This window comes from Brachyhypopomus gauderio, chromosome 16 (genome assembly GCF_052324685.1).
Source record: "Brachyhypopomus gauderio isolate BG-103 chromosome 16, BGAUD_0.2, whole genome shotgun sequence".
Taxonomy (NCBI): Eukaryota; Metazoa; Chordata; class Actinopteri; order Gymnotiformes; family Hypopomidae; genus Brachyhypopomus; species Brachyhypopomus gauderio.
This window is the reverse complement of record NC_135226.1, coordinates 19,675,581-19,696,098: the sequence shown is the minus strand read 5'-3', so window position 1 is coordinate 19,696,098 and position 20,518 is coordinate 19,675,581. Positions and strand designations below refer to the sequence as shown.

The following is a 20,518-nucleotide window of genomic DNA, read 5'->3' as shown; positions in this document are numbered from 1 at the left end:
TACCTGCCATTGGACCATTCCAGATTGGCCTGCTCAGTGGTGTCACGTTTAGCTCCGCCCCTCCACCTGTCAGTCTTGTCTGTTTAGCCCCTCCTCTGTCTGTTTTGCAGTGTTTGAGATGTCTGGTTCATGTTAGCTTTTCTGCCCGTCGTATGTTGATGTCATTGGATGTATGCCACCTAATCACGCCGTGCTCCAGTGTCACAACCGGCCTTAAGGCATTCTGCACCAGGGCCCACAAAAGTCTTCACTCTGTTCCCATGGGCCCAGACTTTAGCACAGATTTCATTTTATCTTATGCAGTCCTCAAACCTTTATAGCATCCTTAGTTATATCAATCGTATCGTTTACACCATATACAAAATAATATTGTTATTCTGGGTTTCCTATACAGGAAGACATTAATTAATTTACAGTTTACTATATATTTAAACAGACTAAGTCCTGACATATATTGTTCGAGGTAAGCAAACTGGCTATTGTGAATCCATAAAACAGAGGAGAGGGAAACTAACCCTAACCCTAACCCTAATCCTAATCCTAACCCTAACCCTAATCCTAATCCTAACCCTAATCCTAACCCTAACCCTAATCCTAATCCTAATCCTAACCCTAACCCTAATCCTAACACACAGTATGTGTATTTTGCAGTGTTAAAAGTTGTTTCTGTTTAAACGTTCATTGCACATTGAGTTTTGTGGGGGCAAATACTTGTCACAGTATGAGTCAGTTTTGGATGAAATCACCACAACCTTTAATGGTTTAAGTGCATTTTTCCATGATTGTGTCAATGCCGTGTATGACTTGATGAGCAGATGTTTCAGATGCAGAAGAGCTACACACGCTATTGACATGAAAATTACTGGTAAAAACTGCCAAACTAAAACTCCTTCCCCGGGTTTCTTGTCAGCATTTTCAGAGCACTTCATTTTGCAGGACCCCTTATTTTTTTACAAGTTTTGAAAGTTCTTTCTTTCCAAGGCACAAAAAATGCAAACAAATCAAACACACAACACACCCACAGACATCCACCATCCACACAGACCCACACTCACACATGCATACATACACATTCACACATTCTCACACACACAGACACGTACATACCCATATACACATGCAAACACACAAATGCACACACATGCACCCACACCCACATACACACATGCGCATGCACTTATAAGAAAGAACAAACGTGTGGGTTTGGCAGTGCTTCTATGCTGGCCTGTTGCCAGCCTGACCATTTGATATGTCGTGCTAATGCTTCACCGTTTTCATGATAAATTACTGACATTAAAATTATGGAAAACCTAAAACCTTAACTTGGGCTTGTTCTGAGAGACCTGGTTGAGGAAGTGAGATGCAAAAAGCAAAACAGGAAGAGTGTACGTGTCAGCGTAGGCGAGAGAGAGAGAGAGAGAGAGAGAGAGAGAGAGAGAGAGAGAGAGAGAGGGAGAGAGAGAGAGAGAGAGAGAGTGAGAGAGAGAGAGAGTGAGAGAGAGTGAGAGAGAGAGAGAGAGCGAGAGTGAGAGAGAGAGAGAGAGAGAGAGAGAGCGAGACTGGTGCAAAGGGGAGTTCACAGCTGAGAATCGTGGGACGTTCCCTCACAAGATCTAGTCAGTAGCACAGTTGGAGACCGTTATTATCAGAAAGAGAACGGAGTAAGACTGAAGGAACTCTCGCTGTAAGCCTGACTTGTGATGAGGAACATGTGTTAGCTATCTCGTGTGTTTTTAAGACAGGTTTTATTTTTTGAGACTTCAATCTTGAAGTGGAGAGAGAAGCCCTGTTCGATATGAGATCTTTATGCTGATCAAACCATGGAGACAAACGGCTGGATGTCAGTGCTTTTCCTAGTACTGCAGTTCACGCTTTGCATATCAGGTATGAAACTTCCATTTTACACAGACAAAACAGTCATTGACATTTTTTTCTTTCCTTTTCCTTCTTTCCTTTATTTCATTTTTGCTTATTTTGCTTTGTTTTTTTTTTTTTGTTAATTAGTATTCATTGTGTTCAGAGTTTTGTAATTTTATAATTGTACATGGTGGAAATACTGGAGTAACATTTAGGAAATAATAAAGAACTATCATCTGTTTTAAATGTGTAAAGAGACTGAGATTCAAAATATCAATTTTAGTCACTATTTTCCGGAACTGTACAGTGACGTAAAAGGAGGTTCCCTCTCACTGTCATGTTCCACTGTGTACGATTACCACAGACTATCCACAGTATAATGATTTTAAATATTTTACAATAAAAAATATATACTTTAAATCCTATGAGTGGAACCTTACCACAGTGTATTTTCATGGGCTCTATGTGTATTATAAATATCATTTTAGCGAGTTCAGTTTAGAAATCTCTTTAGGGAACTGAAATTTTTGGAAAGTTTTTAAAAAGTCCAGTTTCATTCTCTACATGTAAATACTCATCTATTTCTCAGGTCAAAATATGAAACCAGTAAATGTTACCGTTCACATATGGGAGGGTAATGTGAGCGTGACCTGGGCTCCACCTCAAAGTAGCCCTCAGGACTTGGTCTACCAAACTCAACTGTCTAAGTAAGACGCCGTTGTTTCCCTCCCCATTTACTGTAGCTGTTCTAACTTACAGGCCTGGTGTATGTCTCACCTGGCATAGTGCATCGTGTTACATGACTCACTTCATTGTAGCTGTCCATGTTTTTATTTTCCAGTTATGACAGTTCCCTATCCTGGGAAACTGTGCCAAACTGCAAACGTCTTACAACCACCACATGTAATATTGGAATGCTGCCACATAATGTAGAATTCGTAGTTCGGGTCGGAATCTTGGTGGATGACGATGAAATTTCCTGGAGTCAGAGAAAACGTTTTAATTTAAAAGAGAGTAAGTAATTAAGGTTCCCTAATCTGCTAAAATCAATAATGCACTAATCTAAAATTGTATGGTATTTTACAACAATTTTATAAAGTTATTAAGATCACGTTGCATTAGCTTAATCTCCAGTTGTAATACTTTATTTATGTCTTACTTGTGTATTAACAATAAACCTCATTTCCACGTCGTAGCTCAACTCTTACCACCATCTTTTAGTCTGTCAACTACCTCACATTCTGTGCACATCAAGGTGCATGAGAACTGGAAGCTGAACGAAATCTTCCCATTTGGTGTGCAGTATACTGCACGTCTGTGGCCAGATGGTCAGGAGAATGAGGTATGTTCTGCACTATAACATAATAACCAATGCCAACACTACTGTCATCAGCTATATAAAGTCACCTGCAGGCCCGTTGACAGTCTTGATGGGGCCCGGGACAAGAAAGTTTCATGTGCCCCCCCCCCCCCCCCCCCCCCTGCCGCGCACGTCATTTCAATTTTCTCTGTAGCAGACAATCCTTGGTCATATAGTATATAATATAGCCACACATCAAAGCTGTTTCTGACAGCTGATTGGTTTATCAGTCCCACCAGGATTTCGCGGGCCTTTTTTGTGATTGTTGCGGGCTAAAATGTTTGATGTTGCGGGTGTTTTTCAAAAAAATTGCGATGGAAGTTGCGGTGTGTTTTTGCTTTTTTGTGAGTACATTACAATAGGGAGTAAATGTTGTATGGTTTCCTCTATTTAGTAGTCCATTTTAATTATCTATTTACCTATTTATTCAGGGTTGCCAACTTTTCAAGATCGCTTGGAGTGAGATTTGAACCTGGAGGGGGTGGCGAACATTAATTGTTGACGGGGGGGGGGGGGGGGGAGCGGGGTTAGCGAACGTAAGTTGTTACCGGGCGGCCTGTAAAATGGACACAAATTAAGTATTATATCGAGATCGATCGCCAGTGGTTGGCGCCAGAGCGAACTAGTAACTCATAGATATGGATCAGAGATAAATAAACTTTATCTCTGACTTTAAACTTTATCTCAGTTTAAAGTTTAAACTTATAAACTTTATCTCAGACCCTCGCCGCTTGTGTGCGCTGCAGTGACTTCGCGGGCTACCGTTGCATTGTGGGGAATGTAGTGTTTGTGCGTGCAAAACACCATCGGGCGGCTGTGGCCTGCGGGCCGGTTCTAATAGTAATTAAATATCATCCAGGGGGGCATAGATAATCAATTCGCGGGTCGGATCTGGACAGTTTATCCCCGCTTTCATGTAGTGTACCGGGATACTGCTTTTGCCGATCTTTTTGCCGTTATTTTCGTAGCTCATGCTGCTTTCAGTCTGCTCCTCTTGAACGTATATACGGAAGTAAGGCGGGAGTTTGTCGACGTCACATCAAGACGACATCAGTGATTGGTCAAATTTGCGGGAAAGTTGCGGTGATTGGCTGAAGTTGCAAATCGCAACATCGCGACTTTCTGGAGGGTCTGGTTTATACTTGACGCGTTGCGAGGCGCGAGGGTTCGCGGCGAAAATGAGGTAATCGCTGTGGCTCCGCCCGTGCGCGAGGGCCTCACGCGCTGTTGATTCGCAAGGTCGTGCACCTCTCGACTTTTTTTAACTTCGCCGCGCTTCAGCGCAATGAACAAAGTCATGTTTGCAGGATTCATACACCTTTATAAGGTGGAATTAAAGCACTTGTACGTCACTTTAAATGTCCATTTCAATATTTTCCAGCACGTTAAACTTAATTATTAAGTTAAATATTTATACATATACTCGAAATAATTCGCTTTTTATCACATTATTTAATGGTTGTTTATTTTCAAAACGCCCAATATTAACTTCTTCACGTTCTCTCGTGTTTCGTCCTGCAATTACAAGAGTCTCGTATTTGTTAACGTAATACAAGATAGGCTACAAATACAATACAAATACTGTTCAGTCAGACAGATATTGTTGTGAAACGAAGTAGTTACAATTTCAAGCATTTTCAAGTACTTTAGCCTATATTCCAGCACTTTTCAAACCTGGAACACAATGCAACTTTAAAATTCGTCAGGTAAATGTTTTTCCTTTCTTTTCTGCGCTCCAGATTTCTGTATTTACTTTAACTATCCACCACTGTATTTCCCGCTGTTGGGCGGGTACCAGCCGGCTACGGTCGGTGCTGGATCAAACCATTTTTCAGTGGGAGGCGGGGGTGTATGCACTTAATGGAAAATATGCAGATAGGTGAAAAACATATATATTTTAGCCATTGAGCTTATTTTGAGTACAGAATTTTATATTAATGAAAGTTTTCAAGATTATTTAAAAATTATAGACTTAAAAAAAATAAAAATAGCTGGGCTCTTTGATGGGCCCCCCTGGCCCTGGGGCCCGGGACAAAAGACCTGGTTGTCCCCCCCTGTCGACGGGGCTGGTCACCTGCATATTTAACGTAGAACTTCAATCTCGCTTTCTCATGTTTGATTCAGTGTGTTCTGATTGGTTAAGCGCACCCGTTAATTTGTTGATGCATGTTCTGTATTACGTAGACACTGATCAGGGACGGCAGTAATGATGAGCTCGAGATGGAGTTCGGCTCGTTGCGAACCTGGCGCGTGTACTGTATGCACGTGGAGGTGGATAGCAGAACCACTAACGCCAGAAACATCTCTTCAGTCAGATGCACACGGCTACCACTGGGTAAACGTCATGGCAGGGGCTTCCACTCTGAGAACATGGTTGAATTGTGTTTGCTTTGTGTTCTATTGTAACAAATTATTAGATATACAATCATGAAAGCTAATTCTGAAATGCACTAATAGATTCATTTGCCTTCCTTTCAGATCCAGTACTGATTATATGCTTTGCGTTCCTCGGAGCTCTGGGCTTGGTTACGCTGACCATGCTCCTGGTCTGTTTCCTAAAACATCCTGGTAAAACGCCCGCTGCTCTGGTGAGTCAGCACTGAGTCTTGTTTCACCAAAGCTAAAAGTCTGAGCACTTTTATAAAGGAAAGAAATGATGAACAGAAACATGGAACAAGCGTCATGGGGTCACGAGAGAAGTGAAGCAGTCACATTTCTTAGAATTCAGAGAAATAGCAGAACACACACACATACACACACATACTTTGACACCTCATGTTGATGCTTTCTGGACAATCTATTAATGGAGATGTGTATGAGTAATTAAATATGTAAACATTATGCAAATACGTATGTTTCCCTTCAGAAACCTATTGTGAACGGATGGCGTCCCATGATCGTGGGACTGGACAAGGTGGAGGTGGTGACGGACAAGGGATGGTTACTCATCGCTAACCAAACGAAGATAAAGAGGCAAGCGTCGGAGGAGAAGAGTGCTGACACTGAGGAAGGGAAGGAGAGGAGAGAAAGCATGGACAGTGGAGTGAGCATGGAGCCGTCACACCCTTCTGCTCCGAATTCGGCGCCGTGTGAACAGATGGGAGACGCACACGTGGACAGCGGCTGTGGAAGTCTGGGAGGAAGTGAAGGCAGTGGAGGCGTTATGGAGGAAGTGGAGGGGAGGGAGGACAGCGGATTGGGACTGGGCCCCCATGAAGCATCCGGTTGTCTAGAAGGGGAGGACATCGGATTGTTGTCCGTGGATGGGATCGGGGACGGGTATAGGAGTCAGAGTCCTGAAAGTGTGGACATGTTAAATGAGAGTCCTGAGATATATGAAATGGACATAAACATGGCTACCCCATCAGGTGGATATAGGTCTGGTCAGGTAATATGTATGTGTTCGGACTTTGAAGACTGTGTCTGGTGCAAATTTAGGAAACCTTTAGATCACCAGTCAGGGATTCAAATACAGTCAGAATGTTACAATGGTGATGGGGCCTCAGAAATGTCCAACTACATGAAAAAGCCTCTAATTCAGACAGTCAGTGTTATAGAAGAGGACACACAGTCCGTGTCCCCTCAGTCAAATCTGCAAGGAAGCGAGTGTTCTGAAATGCTCTTGTCTCTGTGTTTGCAATGTGAGGAGAATCAAGTCATCCCAACGGACATCCCTCTGTCTTTCACACTTGATGATGTGGAACTAGACTTTTCTGGAATTGCCTGTGTGTGACCTCTATTTAAAAACTTGTGACTGAAAACATGAGATCTAATTGTCCTCCGGGATCTAGCAGATCGATCTTGGACTCAAATAAGTGTTATGCTTTGAACACGTTTCTGACTTGGTTCCTCTCACCATTAACTTTTTGACTTCTGTTGAAAAATGGCTAGTGACTAACGAAAATCTAAATGTGTACTGGATCAAAACAAAGAGGGACAAAAACAAGGCATGATGGGAAGAGTTCGGTGTGCCGGGGACATCCAGAAGGCCCACAGACCTTCCTCACTGCACATCTTCTCTGCCACTGTCGCACAACGAGCAGAAAGGACATTGTGTTCCTGCTGTGGATTATGGGAGCACCGCCATGTTTTTGAAATCCACAGAATCATCCTTCATTTTGTTCAGGAAATACAATAATTTTGTTAACTATTTTGCTAGGGTTAGGATTAGCAAATCCATTTGGTTCGTTAATGTTTAAATCCACAGTCTGTTAATGTTAACTAATGTGATTAATGCTAACAAGGGGATCCTAATATGAAGTGTGGCCTGTAATTCATTCAACACACTTACTAGATAACAATTTGTTAATAAGAGCAATCAAATGTGTCAGAGGGAAAACACTAAACTATGTGGTGACTGTTGTGGCTCAGGGCTGTAGATAAGGCACAATTTCTTCTGAAATGGCCAAGTGTGGGAGGTAGTTATGTCAGGCTGCAGGTAGGTAAACATTTCCAGTTCTCTGTGGAAAATCCACATGGAAGACTAACAGTGACTTCTTGATTGAGATTACTGAAGCTCGGGGTTTGCACATATTGTTTAAATGTATTTATTGACGGTTTTACAGTGTTGTTTTATATGAGATGTAAAAAAAATGTAAAAAAAATTAAAAATATCGAAATGTTTTTAGTCACCACTGAATTTCAAAACTCCTCATTCTGCAGTTTTCGCTGCCACCAAACAGCAGACGTGGAGACCCTAGCGTTGTCATTTTACAACTGATCTTAGTTTTCCACTTTTGAAATCATCAAATCAAAATAAGCAGACAAAAGAACTGACCACTTCCTGTCATATCAACCGCTTTCTATGGACCAAACTGCAGATAAAACGATGCGATCATATTATGTGGTCACCTGGTTGTATGTGGGTGAAGGTGAGGCACGATGCCAGGCCGAGCAGCGGGAACAACACTGTTTTATCTAAATACCTAGCAATAGCGCATTAGTGCTAACAGATACCCAAACTTAAACACTGAACGTATAACCTTACAGGCAAACAAGAACAGACAGCAACGCATAACGCAAATGAAACGAGAGACAGGTGAGACGATTGACACAGAAGAACACGCATACCAAGAGGACACACATGGTGGGTGAAAGGCTGTACTGTCATATTAGTATTTATCTGGTTATAAAAGGGGTGAACAAGTGAATGACCAATAATTAAACAATCATATTCATGCTCATCTTTTTTGTAACCATATCAATGACTGAAAATGGGGTTTCAGTCTATCAACACTCTACTGAAAGGGAGTTTTCCCTCTCTGTGTATCTAGAGAGCCATCTTCCTACTGTATGACACATATGATTTATGCTCATAAGTCATTCTCAGTGTCTTTTTCTCTGAACCAGCCCCAACATTTCCTGGTTAAACCCTTCCATTGTGTTCTTGTATTGTTTTTGTATTTTTCTTTTCTCGTTCTGACGATTAATATTTGATAAGTACATCAACAGTACATTAAATGTGCCTAGTCTTGAACAGTAACAAATGACTGAAGTTCATTTAAAACCTACTCTAAGGATTCTTTCAGCCAATATCACTCTTGGTGAAAAAAGAATTATTTTGACGGATGCCATTAAAACAAACAGAAATGTCTGAACTAGATATCTCAAAAGCCTGGAAATGGTAGAGGGAGCATTACATTGGACAATTGCGTTCTCATTTAAGATGGTCTTAACAAAATGATTGTTGTTAAAGGGGCTCTGAACAGTCAAAATTCATGTCATGAGATGTCATGAAAGTGGGTTGGTGGACAACCCCCTCAGGAGTCCCAGGAAGTAACTTGTACTTTTGAACTTTCACTTATATATAAAGATATCACCATAAAGAAACAATCATACTCCATCTGTCTCCACCTAAATGTTTTCATTGTACACACAAAGACTGGAATTTAATCTAGAAGTAAAATTTTGGTCCAAGAAAAACTTTTTAGATGTTTTTTTTTTTTATGTTGCTCGACCTTTCCGTGGTGGTCCATCCTGCAATATAAAATGACACAAACAAAAGAGTCCTCGTTTTGCTGGGAGAGGTCTGACATTTGTTAGGTCACATTTAAAGGATAACAAGCTGATAGAAAACACCTCTGGAGTTTCTGTGGCCCAGATAATCCTATAAACAATACACACATACTCAGCATTGAGAGGTTGGTGTTGGTTTTCAGATGCTGCTGCCCACATGGCATGTACATGGTGCTGTGGGGACAAACAGTGAGCTGGGCCCATTACTGGAACATTCTCTCATTCTGCTTTGGCTTTTTCTATCATTAGAAATCAGACAATTAATGAAAATGATTTTAGTTGAATTTAAGTTGAGATGGTACAGTCCAAGTGATATTTGTTTTATCGACTGGTCAATGTTGTTTTTTTTCACGCAACTAAAGGAAAATTAAACCTACAATTTAGAAGAAAATGCATCTGTGGAGTTTCTGTGGTTTAGCCGAAGTTTCTGTCCTCGCTACATAGCATAACCACCCACACAGCTGACACTTCTCTCACTATTTACACAGTTTGACTCATTGTAAAACGATAAAAAAAAAAGTTTAGAAGAAATTCAAAAACAATGATCAACATATATTTTTAGATTTACTATAATCTGTCTGCTTTAATAATGCAATTTACAGCAACAAAAATTCATCAGTACAATCCAGGAGACAATGTACATTACTGCTATAAATCATTAATCCTTCTCTATTAAACAGAGTGTAAACATTAAGCCACACAGATATTCTTTACAACCCCATGCAAAAATGTTCATTATGTCAAAGCCTTTTGGTTTATGGCTTCATAATATCTTCAACATTCTCAGGGAACTTACCTTAACTTTAAAGATTAATTAATTTACCTAATATAAGTCTAGAGACGAGGACAACAGGAAGTTCTTGCTAGTTGTGGTTTTTTTTACAGCTATGTGAGCAGGCCTGGTGTGTAAACGGTTCTAGTACCCCACATCCTGCCACAGCAGATGAAAACATTTACTTTATACTGTGGAAATTAAACCTTATCGTAATCAATATCCACCCTTATGGTTACTTATCCGATTTTTCGTAGAAGACAAAATGAATGAAATCTATTCTTTGCAATCTATAGCTAGATGGTATTATGAGGCAAATGAATGTGAACAAATGGGAACTATGTGTTTATACATAATGAAATGAAACGTGAAGTATCATCTCTATTCCTGCAAGAAACCTGCTTTGATTTGACATATTTATATGTAAACAACTTTTCAAACATCAGAATGACTGAAATGACTGATATGCTTGACCCTGATAATGTCATTTCTTCTCTACAATGCTGCTAATGGAGAAAGGAGGTTTAGACGTCTTAGGGCCCATTTTTCTGCAAAGATAAAGAATTCTCAATTAGTAAATCATGTAATAATTATATTGCACAATGTATAAACTCACATTTGTGAATTTTTCAGAATGACTTGGGCTTATGTATGAATGCTCATGCTCTCTCTCTCTCTCTCTCTCTCTCTCTCTCTCTCTCTCTCTCTCTCTCTCCCATGATAAACATCAGAATCGGAGGTGAAAGCAATCTGAGTGACATGACCACAGCATAGTTGTTGTTGCCAGATGGGCTGTGTGTGTGTCTTGGGATTTTTGCATCCAAAACGTTCCAGAGCTCACAGAGTGGTGTGAAAGGTACAAAGGAACGCTGGTGAGTGTAAATCCCTAATGGGTGAGAGCTGAGACCATTATGCCTACATTGGTTGGAGCTAAGAGGAAGACCATCATAACCAACCAATACATCATCTGTGGTGAGCAAAAAAAAGCATTTCAGGACATGGAACAAGCATCCTTCTCGAGCATCCTTCTTCTTCTTGTGGCCATGATGTTCCTGTCTTGTAATGGCCACTTGCTACTTTGTTACATGACGAAGCCCTGCCTCATCTCAAACAAGCGCCTACCTAACCTGATCTGAATCATTAAGGTATCTTTGGGTTGTGGTCAAACAGGAGATATACAGCATGAACAGCTAGGACTTGTAAAATAGCATCTTTCCAGCATCCAGTGTGTGTGTTTGTGTGTGTGTGTGTGTGTGTGTGTACTGTATTCCAGCTGGGCCCTTCTATATCCACATATTCACAAACACAGACATGTATACATGTTTCAAAATTTGATACTACTTACTTGCGGAGTTTTTTCAGTGCAGGCTCTTTAACAGGGAGAGACAAAAACAGAACCATAATATTATTATATTATTTCCCAATCACAATACAGTATGCAGTAAATTAATGTCCAGCGCTAATGTCAGATTAAAGACTCACGTTTTCTCTTGCAGCATTTCTTGATCTTTTTCCAGAAGATTTGCAGCAAACACACCAACAGGAACAAGCCAAGGATGGAGAATGCCACCGCTATTCCAATGGACACCGATAACGACCAGCTATCTAAAAGATGCAATCACCGAATCGCTCTAATATCAATGCGGGCTTTTGTTGCTAACCCTAGTGCCATTAACAATAACATGCTATTAGTGGGCACACATAAGTCCATCTACAATTGTGCCAGTTTTTGCCCAAAATGTACATGTTGCACAAACAGGCCTGAGTTCACCAGTCCAAATGCCAAAACAAACTTTTGTACATGTTGCGGGTACAGCAGGGCCAGTTTGAGCCCACAATGCACTTGTCGTTGCCACGACTGCCCCGAACATTGAATTTTTTTTTACGTTGAACCCTTCAAAACCTGAAGAAGCATTTCACGTGAGAGACCGTCAAGAACAAAAATAAAAGCCCAGGTGCTTTCAACACAAGCGTTCATCTCATCAAGACCTTGAGTCAGTGGAACAAAAATACTTTCCATTTTCCCATGAAATGGATTTGCCTTAAACATGTTTCACCATTTTGTTGCCTCCGTGACAGTGGTGTCATCCCAAATCTCTCTCTGTCTATGACGAAAGGTTTCTTGGTCAATGTTCTAATTTATCTTTCTTACCCATCTTTTCCCAGTGACGAAACAGCAGTTTCCTCTTGTCCAGCACCCAGAAGGAGAGTGTAAAAGCCTTTTTTTAAATTAAAAACTTGACATGGATATAGAAATAAATACAAATGGCATGTTATTAGCCTTTAGATTGCCTGATGTTCTCTCTCTACAGCCCGTGTTGACTGCAGATAACTTGGCATCTTGGTATTTTACAGACAGGTTTGTCCTCATTCCTGACAAACACTTGCGGAGGATCCACCCTCCTTGCCTTTATTGCAATGTGTTTTTTTTTCTTAAAATAGAAGATTCAACCTTTTCTCTCACATACCATCTTACACCCCTTTCAGGGCAAGCTATATACCCCTGAGACACTAAAAATGAAAGGTCATGATGTGATAGTTTCACTTCACAGTTCTCATTCCCATTAACATGAAGTTGTAGGTTTCAAATGAGTGTGTGAGAGTGTGTGTGAAAGTATGTGAAAATCGCAGTCTTCCTTTAGCCAAGCGGTGGCCACAACGGTGGAATATTTCTGCCCTCTACTGTTTGGCAATCATAGTACAAATGGTGTGTTCACAAATTATTCCCACTGTGGGGTTTTCACCATAGGAGTGATAGTTGCAAAAGTGTAGTGTCCGGTGCTTAGTGTTAGTGACATGTTGATGTCCATAGCAGTCAGCAGACCAGTGATTTCATTTTGAATTTTCGCAGTGACTCATGGAAAAGTCGTACTGGTTCTGAACAGTGCTCACTGGCTAAAGCAACTTCACAAATTTGTAAACAATGCATTTAGTTTCACATTTCATAACCACAGATAATCATTATGAGGAAAAAGTATCTTCCCACCCAATTGTTAGCTAACACGCTGGTTGATCCTGGACTGTGCACATTCATACCATACATATTGTTTGACTGGCTGGTCTTCCTAACAGGAAGAGGTATTGAAATTTAGGAACTTCTATGTCACTCTTTCTGTTTGTATTCATTACTTGACACAGTTTATTTATTTATTACAGATTTATTTTTATTCTATTTTATTATTTTTTATACTATTCTTTTTTTATTATTATATTGTTGCTATTGGGGTAAAAACTGGGACCTTGGGTTCTAAATTTTGTTCCTCCTCCTCATGTACCACATGTTATGTGAATGACAATAAAGTCTCCTTGAAACTTATTTTAATTTAAATAGTTTTAAACTACAGATATTGTCTCAAATCGTTGGTAAAAAGAATGTTCTCGCCAAGTCCATAATGACCAGACCAAAGCAGTTGGATCCTAAACACTTGTAGTGCGACGTTTGTTACAACAGTATTTAATATGAGATAAGTTGCCATGTTGTCAATTATGATTTTCACCCCAATCGAAATTAGTGCTCCGCATTTGCCCATCTGTGCAGGGAGAACACACACACACACACACACACACACACACACAAGTGATCACTAGGGGGCTGTGGTGCACAGATCGATGGGTAGCCCTAATAGCAGTGGGCAGAGTTCAGTATGAGAGTTCAAGAGACTAATTTGAGTTAACGAGGTGGGATTAATTCTCATTAAGCATGCTGGAGGTCAAAGGAGTGCATCCCTGAAGATGTGCATATGTTCAGAATTCGCATGCTTGTTTGCTATTGGTTGCCCATCAAATTAATTGGATGACGTCCACTTCTTAACTGAGGAAGGACTTCACTCGTTCTGGACGCACGGGTTCTGTAGCTGATGGAACATGTGAGAATGGAAGCAGTGATGCAGGTCACAGCTACTGTTTCTCCTGTTCTCTTTTCCCGTCTCTGCAAATATTTCGGTTAGTCACATGATCACAGCAAGTAGTATTAAAAAATGCTGGAGATAAAGAGTACTGGATGACACACAGGACAAAGATGTTAAAGAGCACAGGTGGCAACATGCACCCCTGCCTCGCCCTCATCCTTACCGCACCCCTGCCTCGCCCTCATCCTTACCGCACCCCTGCCTCGCCCTCATCCTTACCGCACCCCTGCCTCGCCCTCATCCTTACCGCACCCCTGCCTCGCCCTCATCCTTACCGCACCCCTGCCTCGCCCTCATCCTTACCGCACCCCTGCCTCGCCCTCATCCTTACCGCACCCCTGCCTCAACCTCATCCTTACCGCACCCCTGCCTCAACCTCATCCTTACCGCACCCCTGCCTCAACCTCATCCTTACCGCACCCCTGCCTCAACCTCATCCTTACCGCACCCCTGCCTCAACCTCATCCTTACCGCACCCCTGCCTGCGGGTTTAAACGGGGAGGTGGACAGGTGAAGGTCATCCAGGCAACGGGATAGAGAAGAAAAGCGTAACAAGACCTGAGTGAAGACTCGTCATATCTGGAATAGAACAGACCATCTTTACTGTCTTTATTTTGGCAGTGTTGGTCAGTATCGAGGAGGGCAGAGTAGCATCAGGTAAACCAGAGCAGTGTGGACACCGCTGGACAATTTGAGCGAATATGAATGTGAATTTAAAATGCAATGTATATTGACAAAGGCTCAATAAATAGTGTAAAGTACGTGGAAAAAGGTGTGTGTGTGTGGTCAGTTGTGGAGTTCTGGAGGTTTTATAACTATATACAGAATGAAGGGCTGTGCTGACATGGTGCTCAGGGTGTCTCTGGACATTACATGTTTTATTCATTATAGGTCAACATGGGTACAAGGACAAATTCATTGTAAATGAATAATGTGGTAGAGTGCTTCTCTCCCCCTAAACCTGCCATTATACTGTTCTTCCCCAACTAAACGTGTGAATTTGATCAAGACATTAGAAGCAAATACCAAATGCAGGCATTAAACACTGGAGTGGAAAACTCAAACTGGCATTACTGCAAAACAAAACAAAACAAAAAACAGAACACGTAGTCCCAACATATGTCGTGATGAAGCATTGCATTCTGGGATAAATCCTTGAACTCTGCCTGTAAATTTGACCACTCAAATGATCTGCTGGGCTACTTCTTACATTTCTTTGAGTCAATATTTTGGGAGGTATTTGCAGTGTAGTAAATCCTCACTCTTGTGTACATTTTAGGCACATTTGGGCTTAGCCATAATACACAATGCTGTCATTTTCCTGTTTCATTACACACACTATACACAGCTGTTTTTACTCCGTACCAGGAACTGTTTAAGCGTTTGATCACAGCCTGTCCCACATGTCTTGTTACACATAAGAGCTTAATTGTTGACATCAGACAGGATGTTCATTATGTGAAAAACAAAATATGCACTTGTATCCTCATCACTTAGGACTCGCTCTGTGAATGCATTACACTCACTGATGGTGTAATATTTCCATAAAACCTTGTTCCTGAAGCACTGACCGCATATTAAGTATAATATGAGAACAAAACCAGGATATTCATCACTTCCCTGCATGTCATTATCCTCCTAAACACTTCCTGATATTCAATTCCACGGTGACCATGTGACCAGTGGGGTATCAGCAACTCTGGCACAAGTCAGCAAATGAGAAATGACTATGAGGGGAAATTTAAACAGGAGATTAGAGTCAGGTGAGGGCAAGTGGCATCTAACAGAGCACAGAGTCAAGACAGAGGACCTGAGAGAGGACCAGGATGAGGAAAAGAGGGAATTTAACTCACAACTCTTCACAGACACCAAGTAATAGTAATAAAGTACAAAATTCAGATTTTACAGCATGCAATCTGTTAATTACCAGAGTATTGAGGTTATTCAATTTTCTCCATATATTAGCAACAGTCCTTATTACAGATGAGGTTAATCAAAATGCGATCTCTGAAATTTATTCTAATTTAAATGCATTACTTTGTGATGAGTTGGGGCAGGAGTTAACATATATTTTATTCTTCTGCTCAAGTTTTATTTTGGCAAGCGTTCTCATGATATTAGGGCACATTTTTGTAATGTTTTGTTTTTTCATTGGCATTCAGAACTGATTAAGTAAACGAAAAGTAAATTACTTGACTAAATGAATTAATTTTAGTTCTCACAAATACATCATATTTGCTAGATTTTTTGCTAAAATTCCTTCAGTTATTTATTTGATATAGTTTAAAAGGGAAGCAATATACTGTGGGTATTCATATTTTTTTCAATTTCAATAATATGGTATGATTACAGATAATGTATGAGTAGGTGTGTAGTTAATTACAGGTGACGTGTAGTTAATTGCAGATGAGTAGATGAGTTAATTACAAACTATGTAAAAGTAGATGTGAAATGAGTTGAGAATGGACAGCAGGCTGGTCAGCAGTGTTGCAGTCTGATGTTTCACCTCTTGGTTGGAGGTTTGAGCTCTAGACACTCCTGCTTGTGGTGGTGGACCATCCATCGCTTCTGCAGGTGTTCTGGTACCACGCTACAGAACTGGTGGTGGCTGAATGAGGTGTTTGTGAGACTTTTATGTGGGGAGGGGACTCAAACCTTGAGGTAGAGTTCTGGGCCTCCATCGGTGGTAGAAAGGCTGAAGATGATTAAGTCTGAAAGACATGGGTAGCTGGTTGAGGCAAACATATTTGAGCCAGAGGAGTATCGGAGTATCAAAGGACAATTAATTCCCTGTTATAGTTATAGGAGAAAGATCAATTTGAAGCAGAGAGGGGAGAGTGGGGGACCAGTGACAGATTAAATGGGAAAGGGGTTACAATTAAAGTGGCTTTATAATGTAAACCCTTGAATGTTACTTCTATAGAATGTTTGCATATTGTGGAATGGTAGCTGACACTAAACTAAGTTCATAAGTAGAAAAATTAATACAAATAAAATACAATAAAAATTAAAATAAACATTTGTAATCATATAGATACCATGGCTGTTGTGTAACAAATCAAGCACTGGTCGTGTGCAAATTAGGCAGAGTTTAATAAAGAGACGAAGAGCGTAAAACTCGGGCCATATCGGGCCACAGATAAACAAGTAGGAGAGCACCAAACTAAATACTAAACAGGGATTGCAACAACGCAAAACATGGTATACATTTCTAACACAAGAGTAAGAATGAAAAATCACAGATTAAACAAACTAAAGTGCATAAAAGATTATTTTTTTTATCATGGATTCTAAACAAGGAGCAGGGCATAAAGGGCGAAACCAAAAACCCAAAACAAATAGGACTTGGAGGCGTGCTGTGAGTCCCGCAACACTGACATGTGAGAGACTGTATGGAATGTTTCTGGCTTATGTTTTCTTTTATTACTGTCTAACCCAGAACATTCTTAAGGTATACACACAAATTCCATAACCATATCCTCTTTTCCCGGTCAAATGTGTGCTACATACACGTGCGTGGATTAGCACACACTAACAATGCCAAGCGCGTGCGTTATGACTTAAAGATGTGTATACAAGTATGACGTAATGCTCTGTGCTGAACTCACTCTGCCCTGTGTCACTTTACCAGTCTTACACAACAAAGGGGGAAACTGCTACTCCAATATATAACTGCCATTAAATGTTTCCAAACACGTATTTGTACATTACCTAATTGTGAAGCAGTCTGAATATTTAACTTTCAGAAACTTAATCATATATATTTACAAAAATCACCGTCAACCACAAATATCTGAAATTCTGCATGTAGATTTGAAAGCATAATTTCAAAGTCAGAAACATTTATATTGTGCTTTTTACAACAAAGCAGCTTTGCAAATGCAGGAGTCCTTGTACAGGTTTAAGGAAGATTTTTTGTTTCTTAGATGCTTTCTCGTCGATAAGCAAGTCTAGTCCAAAGTTGGCATCATCTCAGTCAGTGGGAGCAGACGTCTCAGCCGAGATGAGTTGAGGCTCAGCAACACCATGATGCCAGGAATAAAGTCTCTGGCTGCTGGAAATAAGGCTAATCTCCTTTACACAGATACGATTGAACCATTTTGTTGTAAGCATTGAAGGTCTGCAAAACCAAATAGCGATACGACACTCAGAATGAGGTATGACCTCCCAGAGACACTGGGGAGAGATCTGGGCAGATAAAGAGAACAGCACAGTGACAACTCTGCCTCGAAGTGGAACATAGATATTCTAGCACAAACTTGGAGAACAAAACCAAACAGACTGAGGAAACCCATGACACAAAGCCTACGAGGAAAAACAGGACGTCATGGAGAATGATCATGACCATCTTCTGCATACTGGTTATACTGGTCATTCTGGCTGTAGCTGCATATTAGTGAGAAAGCGTCCTGCTTCTGTTGTTCATATTCAGAATGAATTTTAATTCTTGGCCAAACACTTTTCAAAAAGAAATAATTTTAGTTAGGCTTGTGAAAAAATTCTGCCTACTTCTTGAACAAGTCTTATTGAAATCAATTTATATTCAGATTACTGAATTAACATTTATAAAATTTTATGCAACATCCTCTCATTTTTGTCATGTCACGCAGCAGATTGAAAGCAAATACTTCTGCTGCATGTCACTGGAGTTAATCCCACTCCAACATCTCCACTCGCTGGGAGGCGCGCGCACGTGCAGAGAGCTGGCACGTGAACTGACGGGATCCCTTACGTAGCACGATTTATACTCGAATAAAACACAAAAAGGACAAGACCAACCAGAGCTGGAGTGGCTAATCGGGAGATTCGGGAGGATTCCCGATGGGCCGGCTCATGTCAATCTCTAGTTTGGGCCGATTGGGAGGGAAAAATAATTTTGGGCCGGATTTGGGCATGAAACTCCCGGGCTGAAAAAGTGTCCCACTCCGGCCCTGAGACCAACTACCAATAAACAAACGAGAAGCGTAATTTAATTTTAAAAAAGAGAACAGGGATGACAATAACGAAAACAGGAATAAACAAGGAACTGAACTACTACTACTACACAACCAATGAATATTTGAACACCACAATGTTCACGGAGACCGGAGAGTTACCAAATAACACCAGACAGGGAATGACAAACGGTCATTTAAACCACGCACCACGTAAAAGAAACCCAAAGTAACATATACAGTTCATAACCAAGCATGCACATACTTAGAAAACACGAACCCATACAAACTTACACTAAACACTGCGAACTTGAGCCATACAACACCAGCGAATGATCCTAGAACTAGTGATGGGACATCTGAAGCTACGCTTCGAAGTGTGTACCGAGTAAAAAGGGGCGTGTCCGATGAAGCCCCGCTTCGGAGCTTGTGTTAGATTGAGCAAAATCACGTGATCAGCAACAAACGAGGCCTCGCATTACATCGGCCACGTCATTGCTTCATTTTGCGTATCGTTTTTCAAAATAAAAGCGCTATGAACCCTGTTGCTTCGTGTTGTAGAAGGTGGTTAAATTTAAAATCTGGAACGTTCTAAATTCTTTTTGTTTGATCAGGATGTACATCAGATTCACACATCAAAAACAGACTAAAAACCATTGGAAGAGGCAAACCTTATTTGTGATGTTAAAAACATTTTACATTTGGCAGACGCCCTTATCCAGAGCGACTTACATTTTATCTCATTTTTATATAAGTGAACAATTGAGGGTTAAGGGGCGCCTCAGTCATGGCCTCAGGTCTGGGAATCGAACCCACGACCCTCCGGTTACAAGACCAGTTCCATAACCACTTCCCTTCCCTAACCACCAGGCCATGACTACCAAACCAGATCTAGAACCCCCAAGAAGCAATTATTTAAAACACATTTTGTTTTTTTTTTATCAGTTTCTAACTCAAAATATTCAGTCTGCCTCAACAACCACTCAATTCCCAATATAGTAAAGTACAACATATCTTCATTGTCAAATACGTTCATGACATACAAGAAAACCCAACACAACCACTAATGGTCAAGGATTAGATTGGCTACAAATCATTTTAATAATTAAAACATGACAATTAAGTATGATTTAATTGATTCTCCTGTTACTAAACATGAGTTTGATGGAAACTTTGTGACAATATTGCATTTACAAATTTTTGAAAGTATGATCCAACTGAATGACGAGGCTGTTACAGTTTCACCAGCAGATGTCACTAGTGAGTGAATGAAGCCTCGAGTAATGAACCTTTTTGCAAAGCAAAGGGTTGGAAAGCTTCATTGCTTCAAGAGGCTTCATTTGCCCATCACTACCTAGAACATAGAAATGAGGCAACGCACAACATCTAGAAGCGATACCAGAGTTAATACAGCGACTGCGTATGTCCCGATATGGTGCCATACCCATAAGACAACTTACTCATCCCTTCTTCCAAATGACCCCCACCCAAACTACAAACAAGGGAGACAAATTCACAACATAATGAAAGACAAAGACGAAACAGCTGAACCAAAGGGGGCGTGGTTAGATAGGAACGCAAATAAACCAAAACGAAGACCAGAATTAGAGGCAGGGCCACATAAATAAGATTGACAGGTGGGGGCGGGGCTAGTCATGAAATACTCACAGAC

At 40.7% G+C, this 20,518-nt stretch overlaps 2 protein-coding genes across 2 annotated transcripts in view; one reads left to right on the top strand and one right to left on the bottom strand.

Moving 5' to 3' along the window:
• fxyd6 (FXYD domain containing ion transport regulator 6) overlaps positions 1–19,667 on the bottom strand; it is a 60,685-nt gene extending 41,018 nt beyond the window's left edge. The window contains exons 1-2 of the mRNA XM_076976069.1: positions 19,141–19,667; positions 16,568–16,623 (exon numbers count right to left, since the gene is read on the bottom strand). The gene's annotated coding sequence lies outside the window, so the exon portion shown is untranslated. The remainder of the gene's footprint in view (positions 1–16,567; positions 16,624–19,140) is intronic.
• On the top strand, positions 1,579–9,058 carry il10ra (interleukin 10 receptor, alpha). The gene is made up of 7 exons (XM_076976718.1): positions 1,579–1,884; positions 2,447–2,564; positions 2,699–2,871; positions 3,054–3,199; positions 5,402–5,552; positions 5,696–5,805; positions 6,084–9,058. Exons 1-7 carry the CDS (start codon positions 1,821–1,823, stop codon positions 6,948–6,950), a joined length of 1,629 nt encoding a protein of 542 aa, XP_076832833.1. The 5' UTR covers positions 1,579–1,820; the 3' UTR covers positions 6,951–9,058.
• Positions 19,668–20,518: the final 851 nt, after the last annotated feature.